The sequence below is a fragment of the Triplophysa rosa genome, linkage group LG6 (genome assembly GCF_024868665.1).
Source record: "Triplophysa rosa linkage group LG6, Trosa_1v2, whole genome shotgun sequence".
NCBI classification, from domain to species: domain Eukaryota; kingdom Metazoa; phylum Chordata; class Actinopteri; order Cypriniformes; family Nemacheilidae; genus Triplophysa; species Triplophysa rosa.
The window spans coordinates 15813416-15835387 of record NC_079895.1 but is presented as its reverse complement, the minus strand read 5'-3'; the positions used below and the strand labels follow the sequence as shown (position 1 = coordinate 15835387).

General features: G+C 45.3%; 1 protein-coding gene across 19 annotated transcripts in view; it reads right to left on the bottom strand.

The window, feature by feature from the left end:
• Positions 1-950: 950 nt before the first annotated feature.
• lmo7a (LIM domain 7a) overlaps positions 951-21972 on the bottom strand; it is a 48874-nt gene continuing 27852 nt past the window's right edge. For 5 of the 19 annotated variants that reach the window (XM_057335325.1, XM_057335327.1, XM_057335330.1 and 2 more), the window contains 24 exons: positions 20767-21519; positions 19606-19635; positions 12417-12540; positions 11555-11697; positions 10711-11356; positions 9689-9919; positions 9460-9574; positions 8881-9042; positions 7584-7756; positions 7413-7476; positions 7032-7082; positions 6854-6895; positions 5639-5664; positions 5176-5283; positions 4967-5053; positions 4478-4695; positions 4181-4237; positions 4001-4053; positions 3703-3849; positions 3237-3423; positions 2563-2823; positions 2318-2426; positions 1723-1825; positions 951-1628 (listed from right to left, as the gene is read on the bottom strand). In XM_057335325.1, the coding sequence (XP_057191308.1) occupies positions 1606-1628; positions 1723-1825; positions 2318-2426; positions 2563-2823; positions 3237-3423; positions 3703-3849; positions 4001-4053; positions 4181-4237; positions 4478-4695; positions 4967-5053; positions 5176-5283; positions 5639-5664; positions 6854-6895; positions 7032-7082; positions 7413-7476; positions 7584-7756; positions 8881-9042; positions 9460-9574; positions 9689-9919; positions 10711-11356; positions 11555-11697; positions 12417-12540; positions 19606-19635; positions 20767-21519 (3913 nt within the window). In that variant the 3' untranslated portion in view covers positions 951-1605. The remainder of the gene's footprint in view (positions 1629-1722; positions 1826-2317; positions 2427-2562; positions 2824-3236; positions 3424-3702; positions 3850-4000; positions 4054-4180; positions 4238-4477; positions 4696-4966; positions 5054-5175; positions 5284-5638; positions 5665-6853; positions 6896-7031; positions 7083-7412; positions 7477-7583; positions 7757-8880; positions 9043-9459; positions 9575-9688; positions 9920-10710; positions 11357-11554; positions 11698-12416; positions 12541-19605; positions 19636-20766; positions 21520-21972) is intronic. The other 14 variants (XM_057335326.1, XM_057335329.1, XM_057335344.1 and 11 more) reach the window with 11 other exon arrangements.

The following is a 21972-nucleotide window of genomic DNA, read 5'->3' as shown; positions in this document are numbered from 1 at the left end:
AAGTTGTGATGGATGCTGCCGTCTCCATTCTTCCGTTATAATTTGTAAGGATTCAGTAATGTTTGCTCCACTTTGACTGGTATTCAACTCTGCTTTTAAAAACAGAAATTCGTGGTCTGTCATGTACAAATTTCGACTGACTTTCCCACCGTGCATGTAACGTTACGTCTGTGCTTTTATGGTTGCGCATCAAAGACCCGTCAACTCCGAGAGAAAATATGAAATAATTGAATAAATCCACTTCATCCTCCCACTGTGTAATACATCGCGGGTGTGAAAACATATTCATCAGAGTTGTTTTAAAAGCTTTTGAGCGTGCTCCCGCGGCGACACACTTCCATTGTTTTCCACCGGCCGGCTAATAAAATGGAAGTCTTAACACAAAAAGGAAGTAGGCCTACGTCACATCGTTTACTTCCGTGTTCAAAAATAAGGTGGATACTGATACTGGGAAAATAGACAAATTAAATGCGTGACAGAAATGAATGTGATAGGTCTAAACCGTTTTAAGGATTGACCTGTTTCTTTATAGCTTTGCTATTCCTCACGTTGCAGTGCTGCATTGAAATGTGATTATCAACAACCGATGTTCTCCATTAAAAGTAAATTGTGCTCCAGTTTCATGAATTGTAGGATTTCTCTCCTTCAATAGCTCAGAGATGTCTATCTATAGCTATTTGAATCTGAACAATACCGTCATCATAATGCCCACTGGTAAATCCAATTTACTCTGACAACCACATGAGAAACCCAACAGATGTCTGCGTGGAGCAGATTTAACACCATTACTTAAGCACAAACTGCAAAATAAAAGCACTGGATGAAAGTCTCATTTCACCGAAATTAAGCTATTAACAGTAAAAAGGATGAGCAGTGGTGAGATCATTCTTTTTGTAAATTAGGGAATAAAACAAGAATGATTAGTCAAGTAAATCACAACCACAAAGACATTATGTTTTGGCTTTTATTTGTTTACAATTATTGCTGAATATTTTGCTTTTCCCTCTAAGGGACTTGCTCAGACACACAGAATAGATGCTTCCCATGAAAGAATATAACTCATAAGTGCTGCCTACTAACCATGCCACTTTTACATGAATTCTTAATGGTTTCTCCTTAATCATCTTTCCCACAATCAGAACACAAAAAGGCACACAAATGATAAGTGAAATGAGAGAATATTTTACTCAGCAAATCCTTACATAGCCAAGACTGCAGGGGAAATCTACATAAGCAATGACAATAAAATAGTATACGTCTATTATTTCACTATAAACATTTCTAGGACCATACAGATATCAGATAAGTCAAATCTATCAGAATTGAAAAAGACAGTGTATGAATGATCTTTTTAAATGCATACTGTAGTTTGAGGTTAATTTTCAGGTTCATGCACATCCCAGTTGTACAAACCATTGCTAATACTTTTGCATAAACTTAAGCTTAGGAATTGCATCCACTCAGTACAAAAGGAAGAATAGAAGCTCATTGAATAATCATGGTTGGCTAAATCACCCAATGTTCATCACTTCTCCTCCGAGTTGTTGTGTTCACAGTTCCTGATCTGTGATTGGTTCCTCCTCAATCTGATGCAATACAGTGTGGTCACATGGCGGTGGGCTGCCCAGCTAGAGAGAAGAAAAATGTATCATCATTAAAAATCAGTGACCGCTGATGAACAGTATAACAGAACAGTATATACTGCAGAGATGTTTGACCTACTTTTGAGTCGCATGTAGCAGGTGTTACAATAGAGTTGTTGGTTTCGTATTCTGACCTCGGCTCCGGCTTCTGAGCCCCCCAATTCAGACTTGCAGCCAATGCACTAAAACAAAAGATGAAGGAATGGTTAAAAACAGAACCGTCTGAGAAGTGGATCCACTCACCTTCACAAAAAGAGAGAGAGGGCAACTTGTAGCGCGAGCGAAGGAAATTGAAGTAATAGCCAACAGCCAAAAGAACCCCAAAAAACCCAAAGAAAAGATTAGCTGGAGGACAATGCAGTCTAAGTGAAAGGATGAGCTGAAATGATTGACATTTGGAGGATGAGAGGGCTGTGCGAGAAACAGATGAGCTCTAATTGAGCCACATACTGCTTTGAAGATAGAGACAGTGGAACAAATTCAAGTTTGCTATCCATGGTTTGTTCTCTGAAGTCATAGTGTTGGGTGTCAGTAAACACAGTAAAGGGTTAAACATATTTTTGGGGTTTATAAGTGCAATGATTATACTAAATTCAAAAGCAGGCAGGAGAGTTTGAGTTAGTCACAGATGAAGCCAGACAGGACCTGACCTCTGCAGATCTCTGAATTCTCACCTTAAAACAAGTCAAATGAAAACAGAGCCCCAGGGACTCGATGATCATGGCTGCTCCTTTGCCCAGTGGTGTATTACAGAACGAACAGATTTTTCTGCCGCTCACTGACCTGGATTACAGAAAACATGATCGTGGCCCATGTGGAATGCAAACATAAAATCTTGTAGACTACACAAATATGGGAGACACATGGCTACGATATGGAAGAATGTAGTTTGTTTAAAAAACAAATGAGTGAGGATTACTTATTTCGTAGTGGAGCTTTAGACTCTGGATCTGGTGAAGTAGCTGTAGGGGGTGTAGATGGAGACCAGGATTGTCTGAAGGAGCTCATGGACTGAGATGTCTGAAAAGCGGCAGATCCCGGGCGTCCACTATGATTTGACGAAGAACTAGAGAGAGCTGAGTAAGGCCGGCTGTAGTCTGGTATGGACGAAGTGCTACCAGGTGCCCACGATGATCTCCAGGAAGAACAAGGCACATCGAGATTGTCAAGAGACTCGCCCCTGCAAAAAAAGTGGGTTTTTTAGTGTTAGTTAGGGATAGTTCACCCAAAAATGAAAATTCTGTCATTTACTCACCCTCTTGTCATTTCAAACTTGCATGACTTTCTTTCTTCTGCAGAACGCAAAAGAAGATATTGTGTTCTGTAGAATGTTGGTAACCAGACGATGGCGGTACCCATTCACTAATGCAAGTAAATGGGTACCGCCGTTATCCATTCTTCAAAAAATCTTCATACAGGTTTGAAATGACAAGAGGGTGAGTAAATGATAACAGAATTGTCATTTTTGGGTGAACTGTCCCTTTAAAGCTTGCAACTTAAAAGGATGAAGGCACAACAAAATGGATGTAACCCCTTATCTGCCATTGTTTACATATTGTTGTGTTCCCAATTAAGAATGGTTGTCACACTGACCTCCTCATTGGCAGATTGGCGGGTTGTTTAGCGGTGTTGCTAGAAAGGCTCTGTTGGCGAATCCAGCTGCTGTCTGTGTTCAGGGGAGTCTTCTTCTTCATCTCCTGTATGATCTGTTGCCTTTCCACCTCAGCATAAGACTGGGGCTCTTTCTTATAGTCCTTCCCGACCTCGCTGAGACTGCCAGCTTTTGGGACCAACGACGAAAACAGTGAGTTATTAATAAAAAGGTAGAAATTATAAATTGGGGTTGATGTACAAACATCCCATAATTTCACTTCAAGCAACTGATTTCTGAAAATCAGATCTAATATGTATATTAGATTGATATGTGTTATTATTCTGATCACAGGGACAGGACACAGACTCGATTTCATCTGATTTTGCTGACATGACAAATTTATGTAAATCAAGCCGAGTTGATTGGTTGGGCTCATTGATTGCCGTGGTTCCAAGCCGCGCCCACCTCTCTCCGGGTTTCTGTATTTCATGGCATTTACGATGTTCCTTCTCTCGAGCTCTAGCTCACTTGCTGTCAGCTGACGGTTTTTCTTACGTCTCAATTCCTCCTCCAGCAGCCATGATGCCAGACCCCTGTGCCTGCTATACACACCTGCACAGAGTCCCAGACTCTACAGCACTGACAACGTGCACTTGAGGAATCTTACATGATCGCTTACATAGTCGTTCCTCAGCGGTTCACAACGCTCAAACAAACAATAGAAACTTGAGGCTTTGGATGCAAAAGATATACCATGACTAACCTTTAATATCTGGTTTTGCCTCATCAAGCTCTGGAGTAGATTTGGACAAAGACCTGCAAAACAAAACAAATAAATAAAGTAAGATATACAGATAAAAGATCGTATCTAGGTGCTTTCGTTTTGTTGGCCTACAGCTTTGTTTAAATTACATGGCAGTGCAAACGGAGGAGTTCTATTTACCTGTGCGAGTAGGATAATTCACGGTAAGCATTGGTATAGCCAAAGGTGTCCACCTTACTGTGGCCAAAGCAGCACAGGTAAGCAGATGATTCATTCACGACAGAATGACATTAATGAAAACAATTAGCGTGGTTATTAAAGCACAAATAAATACACCATCAAACATCGTTAGTTTGGGTTACATAAAGCATGCTATTCAATGCTATATCATGCAGTTTTATAAATGAGCTCGCCACACAGATGAGGCAAAGCAAGAGGGTTAAAAATGACAATAATGTTTTCAAAGATGAATCTCACTCTTGCTCCTCCTGCTGCCTCCTCTCCGCTTCTCTTCTTTTCCTCTCTGCTTCCTGACGGAGGCGCACTTCCTCTTCTCTCTTCTTTCTCTCTTGCTCAAGGCGCTGTTGTTCTTCTCTTTTCCTTCTCTCTTCCTCTAAATGCTGCCTCTCCTGATCTCTTCTCTTCCTCTCTTCCTCCTGGGCCAGTCTGGAGGCCTCTTGCACTTCAGTTTCATACTACACAACAAAATGGACATTCAAATGATTGGTGTCTGGTATCAAACCATCTCTATATTACAGACTAATTTGTCTTTCCACACCTGTCACCATTTTAATAATGACACATTATGTGTTGTGTTACCCAAGTTTGGCACATTCATCTTAATTTTCAACAATAATCGATATTCACTATGTTCTTTAATTCTATATCTTCCGCACAATTATCTTGATATATTCCATATATTGCTCAACACTACATAACATACAACAATAGTAATATTCTGCAAACCTTCTCGTTTTTGGAGTTTGACGTAAAGTCTTTCTGGGCCTTTTTCCACTCCTCCTCAAGCTTTTCTTGGTCTTTTTTGTATTTTTCCTGCAAGGTAAACAATTGCTACTTTCTGCATGTTTCTTTTACACAATTAAAGTATAGAACTTTAATATTAATGTCATTGCTTTAGATGTCCAGTGCAATTCATGAGTATGTAAAATATTTACCTGCAGCAAGCGCTCCTGTTCTTTCTGCCACTTCTCCTGTCGTCTGCGCTCATCCTCTGGGTCCAAGGACCAGCGGGTGGAGGACGTAGTGATGGAAGGCATGGGAAGCTACAGACAGACAGAATTAATTCAACCATTACAGTAACACACATAATATTTCAGAACTCCTTGAAAAGATCTTTGCTTGATCACATCTAATCCTTTCTTATGACTTTTTAAAAGAAAACACATGCTTTCACATGCAACAATGGTTCAATTACAGCTACATTTTTGTAACTAAATAAGCGGGTAATTGAAAAGCTTACATAGTAAAATGACTGAGACACAAAAATCCTCCCCTTGGGACATGGGGTAAACCTTTCTAAAATGAACTTTTGTGAAATAGTTGTCTGCTTCATTTTTAAAATCGAATCCTTTACAAAAACCCATGAACTGTTACTGTGTTAGGAGAAGCTCAACTTACATTTGATGTCGCTGTTTCAGAACCACCTGTAAAATAATGGAAAATTAGATGTTTTTCATTAGATGCATTTGAAAAAGTGTAGATTTCAAAATAAATGTTTGCATAATCTTAGCCTAACTGCATGAACAGCATTTCATACAGCTAATATGAAATCTGATCAAATAAGAAACTCACAACCTCAAAATGTTATAAATAAATGATAAATTGTTAAATTGTGGACTCGTGCAGTGACTTGGACAAACAAACACATGCAAAGACCTGGATAAACAAACAAACCAAATAATGCAAAAACACATCCCATAGATAAACATCTTTCACCATGCAGTCCCCAAATACAATATGATGCCACATGCAGAAGCACTGGATATTAGTAAAACCAAACCACATCCATGGCCAGCTCATGCAGTAGTCACATTCAGAACATAATACCAACACACCACACAACAGCGTGATAGATTTTCCTGTCTTATCTGAAGCTTTACATGCTCCGAATCTGTAATTCAGTTTTCATTTACATAAAACTCTGTGTGGACAAGATATAAAATCAGCAAGATATGAACTTCATATGACTCTGATGTAGTTCCCTATGTTTGTCTTTGAGTGCTTTGTATGTTGGTATTGTTCCTGACATGCTGTCTTACAGAGGCCTCGGAGCATCCCTATTAAAGAAGTCTGATTAATAGAAATCTTGCATAATCAGACCTTCAGACTTTAGCTTTCAGTGGTCAAGGATCGCCCAAGAGGGCTTCTGACTGACATGTAAAGCAATCAATCACAATTCGGCTTTCTTTCCAGGTGGACAGTTAGGAAAACATGACATACATGTTACCTGGAAATCCTGCAGAATTCATCATATGATGACATTTGAAACTTCTGAAATGTTTAACATTTTGTGTGCCTTATATATCATACGTTCAGGCAATGATCTGTGGATTTTAGCAGAATTTAACTATTTTATTGGAGAGCTGGAGCTCGGATGCAACAGCAACTACTGATTCCGCTATATCAATGAGCATAATCTGATGTTAACTTTATGCAAATGAGAATCGACCACCAAAAAGACTCAAGAATGCGGAGCTCGTGATACAATTGTATACTGGAGTTGAGTTGGATCATTGAATCAGTATCAAAATGTTAGTGTTACTCAAGGCAACTGTAGACAGCATGTCAGAGCCTGAGATGAAAGTGGACACTGCAAACTCAACCCCCCTTTACCACAGAGGTAGACCAGAGAACTGACTGACAGCCCTGCCGAGCCTGAGGGAAGAGCATAGAGGTTATGAGGGGCTCCTGGGAGAGAGAAGGAGGATGGCGAGATGAAGATCTAGCAGTACCCAGCCCCAGAAACACAAAGCCTGAAAGCACCAGTACACAACTGATGCTGTTCTGTTACCTTGTTCAAAAAACTCTGATCTCCTTTTTAAGTTTTTCAAAGAAATGGATTCTACATGGGAGATAAAAAAGTTAAAAGTTGAATTTTTAAAAAAGGCTCAGCAATGGGGAACTAGATTTTGCAATTTAGCCTTATCGCAATGCTTTCTTGTAGAAATGTAGGCTAAGGCATTTTAATTATGGGAATGCATATCTTATCTCTCTTTTGACTTTGACTCTTGTTGAAAGTTAATCAAAAACAGACACTCTTGTCAAGCTATTCAACATTTTCAATCTCACAAATTCACAAATGCTTTTCACAAATTATCTGCACAACATGCGTTTCATAAAACAAGCATATAAAACCTGACACAAAACAACAGCACAGGTAAAAATAATTCACCTTTATTATTCACCGTTTCAGAGTCCTCACTGAAACCTCCATTCATCCCATTTGAACCATAATTCTAAAAGAAGCACACAGACAGAACCGTTAAAATATATCAAAATATAATAAAAAACAATTTATAAAGTATAAGCATCATAATCGAATGAATTATTATTGTTTGCTTACATTGGCAGACTGAGAGCTGACGTTCACAGTTTTCACAATGGTGTCTTTTTGGTGGGATGTGAAATCCAAGTTGGCACTGAGACGTTTCTCAGAAGAACCTAAAGGATCCAGACTGGTCAGATTGATGGTCTTATGGCTTTTAAATGGAAGGGAAGGCTGGTCTCTGCCCCATGCTGATTGTGCCACATCAACAAAATAATTTGTTTAAAAAACACAATTAGCAACAAAATACTAATTACTAATTACAACAAAATACTTCTAATTTTTAGTGGGGATGACAGACAGACCACCTTCCCCTGCCATGCAGTCAGCAGAATGAGATCCACACACCAAGTTTACCAACACATTATAGGCCTGTATAAAACCACTGAAAATATGGCATCGCTATTCTATAAAGAACCACACAGAAAAGTAAAGGCGCACTAGATGTGGCTAAAAAGCGAGGAAAAGATAGATGTTAACATGGAAATTAAAAAGTGGGATTAAGAAATTCAGCACCCAGAATCACTGACAGACAGAAGTCAAACACTATGAGCACATTAGATATTAAGATATAAAAGATATTAACATTTTAACTATAGGACTGCTTTAAAGGGCCCTTTCAAATTAAATGAAGTCAGTGTATGAAATTTAGCGGCGTCTAGCGGTGAGGTTGCGAATTGCAACCAATGGCTCACTCCACCGCTCCCTTTCAAAGCACTATGGTGGCTGACACAGGACAAAAATGTCAACATGTTTTCGCTTCTTTGCCGAAGGAGATAACATATTTACGAAATGCGCTCTTTAGAGCTGTTTGTCCGTTTAGGGCTACTGTAGAAACAACATGGCGAACTCCATGTAAGGGGACCCGGGGTATATGTATAGAAATAGGTAATTCTAAGATAATATAAACATAATGCTTCATTGTGAAAGGTCTTAGGTCTTTAAACACCTCTGAAGACATAGTTATGTATATTACATTGCATTTCTGTAAATACGTAGATCCTCCAAAAAATTACGCAATGGACCTTTAACTTATGTGTCTGGTTAAATAAACAGACACATAAGTTTAAAGGTCCATTGTCCAAAGGTCCTTTTGCTTCAAAAAGTAATCAATGCTCCCCAATGTTGCTTATATGATTTGGAAAATATAAATACAATGTGAAAGCTGTTCTTTCTTAGTTTTTTTTTTTGCTTGGTTCAAATTTGGTTATTGTATTTTGGTAAGTTTTTAATGTACTCAAGTACTGTGGGGTGTAAGTTGCAGTAATGTCACACTGCTATAGAAAGAGGGCCATACACTGATCATTGGACTTACAATTCCTGCCTTGTCTGCGGACATCCATGAGCAAAGCACCCTGCTTCAGAGCCTCATCCATACTGTTCTTCCACTCATTATAGCTCATGTCTGCCACCCTGTGCCCGTTCACTGTAAGGACCTCATCTCCAACCTTCACCTGACAGTGCTCTGCTGGACTGCCTTCTCACACGAAAGCATAAATACAGAAGAAAAGGATCACAAATGTTTTCATCAAGATGATCTGTACTAGAAATAAAGACTGATGCCAACGGGAAGGTGCTGAGGCTGGACACTGGAATGCAGGAATTATGTTCTAACAGAGATTTAGACTTAGTAAGCGTTGCGAGTTTTTTTTATAAATAGAGGCTCAGATTCATTTAACCTAGAAAAATTCTGTCCTATATACAGCAGCATATGCGTTTTATTAGCGGTCTCTCGCCGAATCTGCACGTAAAGGCTATATTTCATGCTTCACTCACACTGGACAGTACACGCTGACATACAGTATATTCTCAGCATCCTATGAGACACATTTAGAGGTCATGTTTCAGAAACCTTTTAAAAAGATTTTAAAACCTGGAAATCCAGGTTTTTTACCTGGAACCACGGATTGCACACGGACCCCTGTGGAGTCCCAGTTGGTCTGTAGGCCGAAATCCTGGCTGCTGTTGGGTTTCTGGTTCAGACTGATCCTCATATCACTGTAGTCCCCCTGCAAGACATCAACAAGTGTTTGACAAATTCTTCAGAGTCAATATGGCTGGTGGGTGCAGTGGAAGTCTTTCAAAAGTTAAAATCTGCATTTATTGCTCGGGAGAGTCATCACCTGTCGTACCTCATTGGGAGGGCTGAGAGGAGTTACTCTGTTGACTGGAGGGACAGGAGAGGGCGTCTGAGCAGCTGATCTCTCCTCTTCCTCCTCTTCATTACTGCTTTGCACAGGGCTGCCCTGGGAGAGATTTTCATCCTCTGTAGCAAACTGAGCATATCGGCTGGGAACTGCAGGTTTCTTGAGGCTGTCTTTCTCTCCATTCATGCGCTTATGAGAGTCCTCCACCTGGAAAAATAATTTTAATTGCGAATATTAATTTTTCAACAATTCTTCACATCTGCTATTGACAATTTGAGATCTGCTGCACTGTCTTTTGAAAGCAAAAGAAATTGAGGAAGATGCAACCTGCTGACTTTTTCAGTATTACGGTACGCATAATAATTTAGGGAGACAATCTGGCAAAAAAGTCATAGAAAGCTTTGTTATTGGTTTCAATTTTTTTCTTTTTTTTAACCTTAGACAATTATGAGTAGTTGACAAATAAACCATACATGTGTCCTAGCAAAAATGTAGAAAAAACTAACAATGAAAATAAATGCTATTTTACATTACAAATATGAATAATCTAAAAATAATTTATTATTAACAGTTTGTTTTCTAAATTTTAGCTGTCACACCATAGGACACATTTGTCAACACCCCTTATATTTATAAAATATTTTTTCATTCTATTTATGTTATATGATATTTTATTGTTTTATTATATTTATTATAATAATAAATACATTTTTTCCAACTACATCATTTTTTTTACATAAAAGCACCCCTTTCATTAAGTTGATTTAAAAGAGTGGAATGGTGCTTGTAAATGGGATAAATTAAACATTTGTAAAATATTTTTACATACATACTGATTTAAACCAAATAATACTGTGGATCCACTAGACCCATTGTGGCAAATACTGGCAAAAACATGAACACCACACAAGGGTTAATAATGACTTAAGCATTGCAAAAAAAATATTTCATGAAAAAATGGCATTTGAACACGACTGATAGCAAACAGTCCCACCTACCATAAATGTTCTTGGAAGAGAGGTGACTCGGTTGGCTTGTGTGCCGAACGGTCTGGGCGTGACTACAGAGGTGAGTCTGGAGCTATCTGATCTCTGGTAGCTCTTGGGGAGGAAGGCAGAAACCCGATCGCTCCCAGGCTGCTTTGTCTCCATTGAACTGGTCTTACTCACAAAGCTAATGGAGCTGCTGTTGGTCTCAACCGGCGTAGTGCTGTTAATTGACTTCGACTGTTGAGAGCTGTTGAGAACGGTGCTGGTAGTGCTGCGTTTACTCTCGCTGGTGGGTTTGATGGGGCTGATGGGCTTGAGCAGGCTGGTGTTGCTGCCGGAGATAACTGGTGCCGGATCATCCAGAAGGCTTCGGGTAGTTGTTTGGCTTTCCTGAACACTGTTCGTCGTGTTACGTGTGCTGGAGTAATCACGTTTGGTAGGTAAATCGGTCTGGTCTGATGCCAGGGTGCCCGCAACAGGTTCCTCTTCCATCAGAGATGGCACAGAGGGCGCTGAAGGTTTGTCTGTAGGGGCGTAAGGGGTGTCAATGGTGTAGCTGCGTTGCTGCAGTGTTCTCCTTCTTGGTACGGGTTCTTCAAAGACATCATCGCTGCTGAAATTAAAGCTGTTCCGGTTGCTTTGACCTCGGCTCTCTCTGAAAGGGGAGGAAGTGAGAGAGGCAGGACGAGAACTGCGATTAGATTACACTTTCAGACAGAACAGAGAAAGTAGCACAGACTGCGCTCTCTATTCTAACAGCACACAATGCAACAGATTTTTGCATTTTTCCTTCTAGGAAATGTCATATACAGAAAAATAAAATAAAACTCGAGGTGAGGGAATGTATGATCACCTCTCATCCTGCATTTCACTAAAGGTCTTTGATCTCCTGGAGCTGCTGGTTGAAGTGATCTGGTCAATCTGGTCTCTCTCCTCTTTTTTCTTCACAATATCAGAATTCACACTCCTGCGTTTGTTCTTCCACCTCGAGAGATCCTGCAGGGGTGAGCAGAAAGACACTCAGCCTCCATAACTGGAGCACAGGTGCTTATTTAGAAGCAATGACGGTAGGAGGGACAACGCAGGGGAAGGGTGAAGAGACCGGAGAACAGATTGAGGAGTGAGGGAGGACTAGATTTTACTTGTGTCCTATTTTGTATGGTTGGCTCCACCCGACTCTTTTCCCCTTGTGGATCGGGAGCCCGTATGTGACCTAAATACTGTACTGAAGCTTGGTCCATTCACATCCTTAATGCAAACTATCATTGAAGGGCTTGAGATGAATGAATATTGATATTCATTTTGATATGGTGATGTTATTTGTGCCAAAGCGGATTTAAAAACATTTTCAACCCTTCACTGTGAATGCTTAGACTGTGTGTTTAATAAAGACATAAAAGTGTTTTGTTGTTTATGTGTTATGTGTTCAATCAGACATTCCTGTATCTATTGTTGTGACTTAGCGACTCAAAATATGCAAATCCAAGGCCATGCAAAAGGTTAAATTACTATTAAATTAAATGTAATTTCCTATGACTATAAAATTTTATTTTTATTATTATATTATCATCTGCTAAATGCATAAATGATCAAAACCTTCAAATTAATTTTATTACAAATCTGTGGTGTAAAAGGACTTTGCCTTGTGGGGCTCGTATGAAAACATCCACACCACAAACATCATCAGTAACAAAACCATGTATTTTGATACTCACGTCCTGCCACTGCTCCTCGTTCTCTTTCATCTGTTCACGCATCTTTCTCAGCTCTTCAAAGCGCAACTCCCTGCTCAAGTTGCTCAGGTTCATCTGCTCTGTGATGTCACTCACTGACTGGCTTCTAAAAAGATGTTGTTCAAAAAGCGTTCTTGTCAGATGAACTCTAAATCATTCCAGGACAAACTTCAGACACATTAAGGTAGATTGGGAGCAGCCCTTCAGCTTTTTGACATAGTTTCCAAAGTGTTAAAGCTGAAGCAAGTAAAAATATTAAGACAAAATATTGGAAGGTTAGTAAAACAGCATTTATGTTGCAAATCATTTTCAAACTACAACTAGTTCCCTTTCTGTCGGTCTCTCGACATTGTGTCGAACCGACAGAATGGGGTTTGTCTTGAGAACCTATCATCTTCTGAGTATTTAGAAAAGGCCAATGAAAATTGGCGAATGAAATTTGCATGCCGGGCTCCTCCCCGGATGTCCGGGTATAAGAGGGAAGCCGGCATGCTCATTCATTCACCTTTTGTTCTTCAGAGCCTACGCATCTGATGAGCAGCTCCAGGTCTTCGCTGATCTTCCAGATCTTCGCTGATCTTCCAGATCTTCGCTGATCTCCCAGTTCTTCGCTGGTATCCTGCTGGAATCTACGACGTGGTGCAGCGGACGGTCCCTTCCTGCAGCGACTTTCCCCTGGGCGTCTCGGCAGTTCCAGAAGTGTCTGAGCACCTTTTTTCTAAAAGAGTAAATTTCTCCAGCGTGGCATGTCCCGCTGTTCTCTTGGGTGCGACGCGCTCATTGAGGAAGGGGATGGACACGATGTCTGTCTCACGTGTTTGGGTCTCCAGCACGCTGAGGCAGCCTTCGTGGATACATCTTGCCCGCACTGCGGGAAGATGCCTATCCAGACGTTGCGGTCACGGGTGGCTGTATTCTTTATGGGTAAAGCCACCACCTCGTCTGTTACCCGATCCGTGACGGCAGTGACTACGGCCCTGCCGCCCGTTTCAGTTAACACCGGGGGTGATATGGGGATCACCGTGAACGTTAGACCGCCAGCCACAGGCTCACGGACCGTTCACGCCCCGTTACGCTTGTCTGACCATCCCTTAAGAGACGGTCCTACCCCGTCTTGTTCCTCCGCCACGTACTCGGGAGTGCGTGACGAAGATGAGATGTCGATCACAGCATCGGAGGGCGACCTCTTGGCATCCGACCCCGACGATTCCTCGGAGCTCCCTCCCCCGGGGGGACGAGCCCAGGAAGAGGCGGACGTTGAGATGTCAACCATGCTCTTCCGGGCCGCCGCGAGCATTGGGCTGCAGTGCACAGCACCGCCTTTACCCCAGCGCTCGCGGTTGGATACGTGGTACCTGGGGTCTGAGCGCGGCTCCAAGCCGTGCCCAGCGCCGGTCCCGTATTTCCCGGAGGTACATGAGGAGCTGAGTAAGACTTGGAACGCGCCCCTCACGGCTCGTTCCAGTCAGAAAGGCTCAGTCGCCCTTACTTCCCTCGATGGTGGGGCGGCCAGGGGCTATGTCGAGATCCCCCAGGTGGAGCGTGCTGTCGCGGTGCACCTATGCCCGCAGACAGCGGCCACCTGGAGGGCTCGGCCTAGACTCCCATCCAAGGCGTGTAAGTTTTCGGCATCGCTGGTGTCGAAGGCTTACATGGCTGCGGGTCAGGCCGCCTCCTCCCTCCACGCCATGGCCATCCTGCAGGTCCACCAGGCCAAGGCGTTGAAGGAGCTCCACGAGGGTAAGACCGACCCAACGGTTATGCAGGAACTCCGTACCGCCACCGATCTCGCTCTACGGGCGACTAAGGTGACGGCACGGGCCTTGGGTCGGGCGATGTCCACCATGGTGGTCCAAGAGAGGCACCTCTGGCTCAACCTTGCGCAGATGCGGGACGCTGAGAAGGTTCGCTTTCTCGACGCCCCCATCTCGCAGGGAGGGCTGTTTGGTGACACCGTTGAGGATTTCTCTCAGCAGTTCTCAACGGTGAAGAAGCAGACGGAGGCTATCAAGCACATCTTGCCCCGCCGTGACTCGGCCGTCGTCAGGCCTCCGAGATCCCGAGCGGCGTCTGCTTCCCGGCAGCCCCGGACCTCTTCGACTCCGGATCCGGCTCCAGTGCCCCCTTCTCAGGCTGCCTCCCGGAGAAGGACGTCGAAGAGGAAACCGCCTCCCCGTCAGCAGCCGTCGCGGAAGCAGAAGCGGCCCTGACGGAGAGACCCCAGGGAGATTGAGAGTACCATCGGGCCCGATTCCAGCCATCACATCGCTGGATCGGAGAGGGACGGTTCCTGCCCCGTCCTTCCATCAGCTGGTCCCCCCCGGGGGGCCAGCGCCCACTTCCTCACGAAAAGAGTTTCCTCTCTCTCTGGGTTGTCACAGCCGTTCCCACCCTCTGGTCGACGGTGGACGGCAACTCGACGTTGCGTCATGGCGAAGCGCAATGTCGAGTATAAACACTGGCCTTCAGCACTCTCAGACAGACAGTGCGTCGAGCCAGACAATCGCCAGGCAGGAAAAACAGCAGAGCCGATCTCCTCCCCGGGGGTCCTCCCTCGGCAAGGAATCCGTACTGCTAGCCATCGAACCACCCTCCGGGGGGACGATGAAGCAGATCAAACCTCTAGTCCCCCTGTCACAGTTCCTGGGTGCCTGGTCTCAGCTTCCCAGACTGTCAGGTTGGCTGAGGAAGACGATCCGTCTCGGCTACGCGATTCAGTTTGCGAAACGTCCGCCCAAGTTCCGGGGCGTCCTCTTTACCTCAGTCAGAGGCAGGGATGCCCCCGTGCTTCGGGCGGAGGTCGCCTCCCTTCTGGTGAAGGGAGCGATCGAGCCCGTCCCACTGGCCGAGATGTTCAGCGGGTTCTACAGCCCGTACTTCATTGTCCCCAAGAAAGGCGGGGGGTTGCGCCCTATCTTGGATCTGCGTGTTCTGAACAGGCACCTACACAAGCTGCCTTTCAGGATGGTCACGCAGAAGCGCATCCTGGCGTCGGTCAGGCGTCAGGATTGGTTCATGGCAATCGACCTGAAGGACGCGTACTTTCATGTCTCGATCCTCCCTCGACACCGGCCGTTCCTGCGGTTCGCGTTCGAGGGACAGGCATATCAGTACAGGGTCCTCCCCTTCGGTCTGTCCCTGTCTCCACGTGTCTTTACGAAGGTCGTGGAGGCCGCCCTTCTTCCCCTCAAGGAAGAAGGTGTGCGGATACTCAACTATCTCGACGACTGGCTTGTCTTGGCTCACTCGCGAGATCTGCTGTGTACACACAGGGACCTGGTGCTCCGGCACCTAGATCGGTTGGGGCTACAGGTCAACTGGGAAAAGAGCGAGCTCTCCCCCGCGCAGAGCATCTCCTTTCTCGGTATGGAACTCGACTCTGTCTCCATGACAGCACGACTGACTACAGAGCGTGCCCGGTCAGTGTTACGCTGCCTGAAGGTTTTCAGGCAGCCGGCGGTCTCCCTGAAACATTTTCAGAGGCTCCTGGGGCACATGGCATCCTCGGCGGGGGTGGTCCCCCTCGGGTTGATGCACATGCGACCGCTCCAACACTGGCTACAGAGTCGGGTTCCTTGGAGAGCGTGGCACACCGGCAGCAGGCGTATGGTCATCACGTCCTTCTGTCGGCGCACCCTGACCCCTTGGTCATCGATGGCCTTCCTACGGGAGGGGGTCCCCCTAGGGCAGGTATCAAGACACGTCGTGGTAACGACGGATGCCTCCCTTCAGGGCTGGGGTGCTGTGTGCAACGGGCACGCAGTAGCGGGGCGGTGGACGGGCCCCCGCCTGCGATGGCACATCAACTGCCTAGAGTTGTGGGCTGTGCTACTTGCGCTGAAGAGGTTCCAACCCTTCGTGCAGGGCAGACACGTGCTGGTCCGGTCGGACAGCACAGCTGCCGTGGCGTATATCAACCACCAGGGTGGTATTCGATCACGGCAGCTAACACGACTCGCCCGACGCCTCCTCCTGTGGAGTCAGCAGGTGATCAGCTCCCTGCGAGCCATACACATCCCGGGCGACCTGAACCAGACAGCAGACAGGCTCTCTCGTCAGTGGTCACCTCGCGGAGAGTGGCGACTCCACCCTCACGCGGTTCAGCTCATATGGGAGCAGTTCGGTCGGGCGCAGGTGGACCTGTTTGCCTCCCCGGACTCCACCCATTGTCCGCTTTGGTACTCCCTATCCGACGGTCCCCTCGGTACGGATGCCCTTGCGCACAGCTGGCCGCGGGACAAGAGGAAGTACGCCTTCCCCCCAGTGAGCCTCATTGCACAGACCCTGTGCAAGGTCAGGGAAGAGGAGCATCAAGTGCTACTAGTTGCGCCCTATTGGCCCAACCGGACTTGGTTCTCAGAGCTGGTGAGCCTGACAACAACTCCCCCCTGGCCGATTCCCTTGAGGAAGGACCTCCTTTCTCAGGGGAAGGGCACGTTTTGGCATCCCAGGCCAGACCTCTGGAGCCTCCATGTCTGGCCCCTGGACGGGACGAGGAGATCCTGAGCGACCTACCCCCGGCGGTGGTAGAGACCCTCATACAGGCTAGGGCTCCGGCCACTAGGAGACTGTATGCCTTCAAGTGGCGCATCTTCTCGTCTTGGTGCTCTTCTCACGGAGAAGACCCGCAGAGATGCTCGATCAGGTACGTACTGTCCTTTCTCCAGGAGAGACTTGAGAAGAACCTCTCCCCTTCCACACTGAAAGTGTATGTTGCCGCTATAGCCGCACATCACGACCCAGTTGCTGGTAAGTCTCTAGGGCAGCACGACCTGGTCACCAGGTTCCTGAGGGGCGCGAGACGGTTGAATCCGCCTCGCCCGCGCCCCGTACCCTCTTGGGACCTCGAAGTGGTCCTGGAGGGCCTCCAGAGGCCCCCCTTCGAGCCCCTAGGAGAGGCCGATCTTTCTCGCCTGTCGATAAAGACGGCCCTCCTGGTAGCGCTCGCCTCCTTCAAGAGGGTAGGGGACCTACAAGCATTCTCTGTGTCCTCGGGTTGCCTAGAATTCGGGCCTGGAGACTCTCACGTTATCCTGAGACCACGGCCCGGCTACGTGCCCAAGGTTCCCACCACTCCCTTCCGGGACCAGGTGGTGAACTTGCAGGCGCTCCCCACCGGGGAGGAAGACCCAACCCCTTCCGTGTTGTGTCCAGTACGCGCACTGCGCCTCTACTTGGACCGCACGCAGGGCTTCAGAAGCTCTGAGCAGCTCTTTGTCTGTTTTGGAGGTCAGCAGAAGGGGAGAGCTGTCTCCAAACAGAGACTGGCGCACTGGATCGTGGATGCCATATCCTTGGCATACCGGTCGCAAGATCGCCCCTGCCCCTTAGGAGTTAAGGCGCACTCCACTCGGGGTGTCGCCTCCTCGTGGGCACTGGCTCAGGGCGCCTCTCTGGCAGACATCTGCAGAGCTGCGGGTTGGGCTACGCCCAATACCTTCGCGAGGTTCTACAACCTCCGCGTTGAACCGGTGTCAGCCCGCGTCCTGCAGGGCAACAGGTAGGACCGGCAGCCGTTGGGCGTACGCCTGCGGAAGCCCTTCCCCCTTCGGGGGGAGCAGTGGCGATCCAGCCTCACTTCTTTCCCCTCGGGTAAAGAATAGGCATTCCATCCATCACTAAGCACCCTTCCAGGGGACAGGCTGGGCAGAGCAGCCCTGCCCCCTTAGGCCGGGGAACAGTTGAGTTATCTCCCACATAGCTCTAACCGGACCTAGTGCTCCAGACGTGGTAACCCCCCCTCCGTGGGCTGTTCCGTCTGATGTATCCTCATGAATGGTTCCCACCTTGGCAACCCATGACCTCCCCAGGTGGACTCCCACCTTGCGGTTAACTCCTGCAGTCCGCACATTCCTCCCATGAGTTCTCCCCTGATGGTGAGACCATGTGGTGTCTCCACTAATTCCTCCCTACGGTAGGTAGTGGCCTCTGCAGCGTTTTTCCCCCAGGGGGAATAATGCTTACCCAGTGGCCCGTACGGTGCCGGGCGGCTTCTCGCCATTTAGAGAATTAGGCCTCCGCCCGTGACGGCCGGCGTTAGGGGGCTTCCCAACTTTTTGTGGAAAGCTCTGGGTCCCCCTTCCTCTCCACTGGAAGGTCATAATTTCGCGCTAGCGTGTTCGTCTGACTCGCCCAGGCCAGTCAACGTCGCTCCGCAGAGATTGTGACGCGGCTCAGTGCTGTGGCGTTTTCCATAGGAACCCCATTCTGTCGGTTCGACACAACGTCGAGAGACCGACAGAAAGGGAACGTCTTGGTTACGGATGTAACCTCGGTTCCCTGATGGAGGGAACGAGACGTTGTGTCCCTCATGCCACAACACTGGCCGCCCACCCCAGCGGTCGGGGGAGGATGCTTTAGGCTCCTCAGACCAAAGGTGAATGAATGAGCACGCCGGCTTCCCTCTTATACCCGGACATCCGGGGAGGAGCCCGGCATGCAAATTTCATTCGCCAATTTTCATTGGCCTTTTCTAAATACTCAGAAGATGATAGGTTCTCAAGACAAACCCCATTCTGTCGGTTCGACACAACGTCTCGTTCCCTCCATCAGGGAACCGAGGTTACATCCGTAACCAAGACGTTTTTATGTGACAGCTCAATGGGTTAATATTCCATTCACTTCCAATCATGTGACTTGACTTGTGAGAGCACATTGGACCTTAGACAGTCTAGATGCCATTTATTAAATAAAAAACGAGTCAATAAGGAATAGAAATACAAGTTAAATAGGTTGTACTGTTGTGTACCTTTTTGTTTAGCTGACACAACATTGGAAATTTGTCTTTGCAAAAATATTCCTTGTAACAAAATACTTTGAAAACATGGAACCTAAAAATCTATAACCAATTGAACTGCATATCGTTCTTATAAAGCTTTATAAGGCATCTACCATGACTAAGGTCTATTCCACTGTAATACAAAAATACCAGTGCTTCTCACACTCCGAATCCAGAAAACAACACATTAACACAGATTTAGATTAAATAAGCCAAGAGTGCATGTTATCTGTGGTTTCCACAGTTTTGCAGTGCAAGGTTTGGCCAGCGCCCATGGGGTCCAAAGCATTGTGAGTCTCAGAGGTTAATGTAGCGAAGAGCCGAACAAAACAAAAGGCAGCAGCCGTGACCTCACAACTGAGCAAAAATGTGCCATTCTTGTCTACAACTCACCCATCAGTACTAGAGGTTTCCTGAAGCAGTCTGAGGAACCAAAAAGAACCACAACAAGAGTCATATATTGGTGTGACAAATAAAGTTATGAACTTTATGAAGTTATGACACACGTCAACTATCAAGCACTTAGGCACTGCAGTGCATGGTGGTTATTTTTGTTTAGTACACTTTCACCATGCTTCTTAACATGACTTAATACATTTTTACCGTTTTTGTACACATATATAATTTTATGTTCACTTTGTGAACATAATATTAGCTGTCAGCAGTGATTTACTTCAGTATGACATCATTGGAAACACTGGAAATTCCCCACCAATCATTTTAATGCCACAGAATTACATGGACTCTCATCAAAATAAATGTTTTGCTTGGGATTCAAGTGCTACAGTAGGTGTGTTTGGATGTTTCCATGGACATGTAAGTGTAAGTTCCAGCTTTCACAGGATCACAAGGGTGTGGGGAATGTGGAGCTCAAGTGGATTGTGAGCTACCTCGTAAAGAGTGAATGTGTCTGACTGGATTATTTATAGACACTGCTCAGGTTTTAACATTCCTCCACAGCTTAGCGGGATCAACTCACACCTTACAAAGTCTCTTAGAACACTTTCATTTAAGGGGCGAGACAAGTCAATGGATGAGAATTTGTACTTGACGTATCAATTTCTTAGATGCATTCATCACCATGATTTTAGTCGTTTTTTATTTAAGACAAACAAATGCAATATGCACGCAAAACAAAAACTATTGTCAGCTAATTGAAAGGTCAGAGTCTTCAGTGTTGATGTAAAAAGCTTATGCATCCTTATGTTAAAAATGCTAAATATTCAATAATTTGTTTTGTTATAATAAAGCATCCAGAGTGCAAAATCTGTATACATGAGCAAATAAACAAACCATTTATAATAAACTGCATAGATCTTGACTGCAATTTGATATTAAGACATTATTGTGAAATAATAAAAAACACACACAAAAGAAACCAAATATCCACAACAATTTATCAAGTGACACATCTCATGCAATGAAAGGCACACATCAGATCCAAACAAACGTTTTCACTTCCAGATCACATTTAACCTGGGAATGAGAAAAGTACACAGCAGCTGAGATCATGACAAGCAAACACAGGCATTTCTGCAGGCTCAGAAACCTAACCTCTCCACCATCAGCCTCTTCCTGTATCTCACACGACTGGCCTCTCTGATGGCTTGCCATTTCTGTAGGTCTTCCTCACTGCAGGATGAAGGAAAACTGGGACCCTTTTGAGTAACCGCTACATTCTGACTCGCACCAGGATTTGCAATTCCTTGTGTATTTAAAGCTTTTAACTTCCTGAGGAGCATGTCATCTGTTTTCAATTGTACTTCCGGTTTAGTAGCAGGCTTGGGTTGTCTTTGTGTGGGTTCATATGGGGCGCACATCAGCTTGGCCTGCAGTTTAGGTGGTAAAGTCCATGGCTCTGGAATGGGCACGGGGTGGTAGTTGTCAGGGGCCCCAGACAGAGGCCGTTGATGTATTTGCTGTTGAACCCTTCGAAAAACCACGTCATCTTTTTCTATGTCAGGGTAAACAGGTTCTCCTTCACGGTGGGGTGTTACCACAGTAACGTCCGTCGCGGGTCTGCGACGGGGGACCAGGAAATGACCGTACTTCAATTTGGCAAGGTCATCGCTGGATTGAAAAGTTTTGGTACGACGTGTAAACATATCGTCATTTTCCAAGTCAGGCAGGATGTCTGCAGAAACGTTGTATGGGTCATTGGGGTGTTCACGCCCGAGAAGGGTATGCTTTTCACATTTTAGGAGTCTTGGGCCAGAGGTGGGATCCGGCCTGGGCCAGAAATCAGGGGCCTCTATTCTAGGCAGCCCAACACTTTGATAAGCAACCATGAGGGGTTGTGTTTGAGAACTGCAGGGGTGAATGAAAGGAGAAAAGTGTGAAGAAAGCTTTGAGAACATGCAAGAGAAAGGAGATGAATGCAAGTGTACAGGATTTATGAGCAAGGTAAAAATAAATATAAGTAATAGCAATATTATATAGAACTGATTTACTTAGGATTTTGGAAACGTTGTAAGAACACTAAGTATATTTGGAAATATACTAAAAAAAAATAGATATTTCTATAGGTAATTAAAAATACTTGTGACCAGATTATTGAGTCAGTGAGATGAACTTTTTCATCATTTATTTACCCTCATTTTGTTCGAAACCTGCAAGACTTTCTTCTGTGGAACACAAAAGAAGATATAAGATATGTTTTTGTGTTCATACAAAGAAAGTCAATGGGAGCCAATGCTGTTTGGTTACCAACTTTTTCAAATATCTTCTTTTGTGTTCTGCAGAAGAAAGTCATACAGGTTT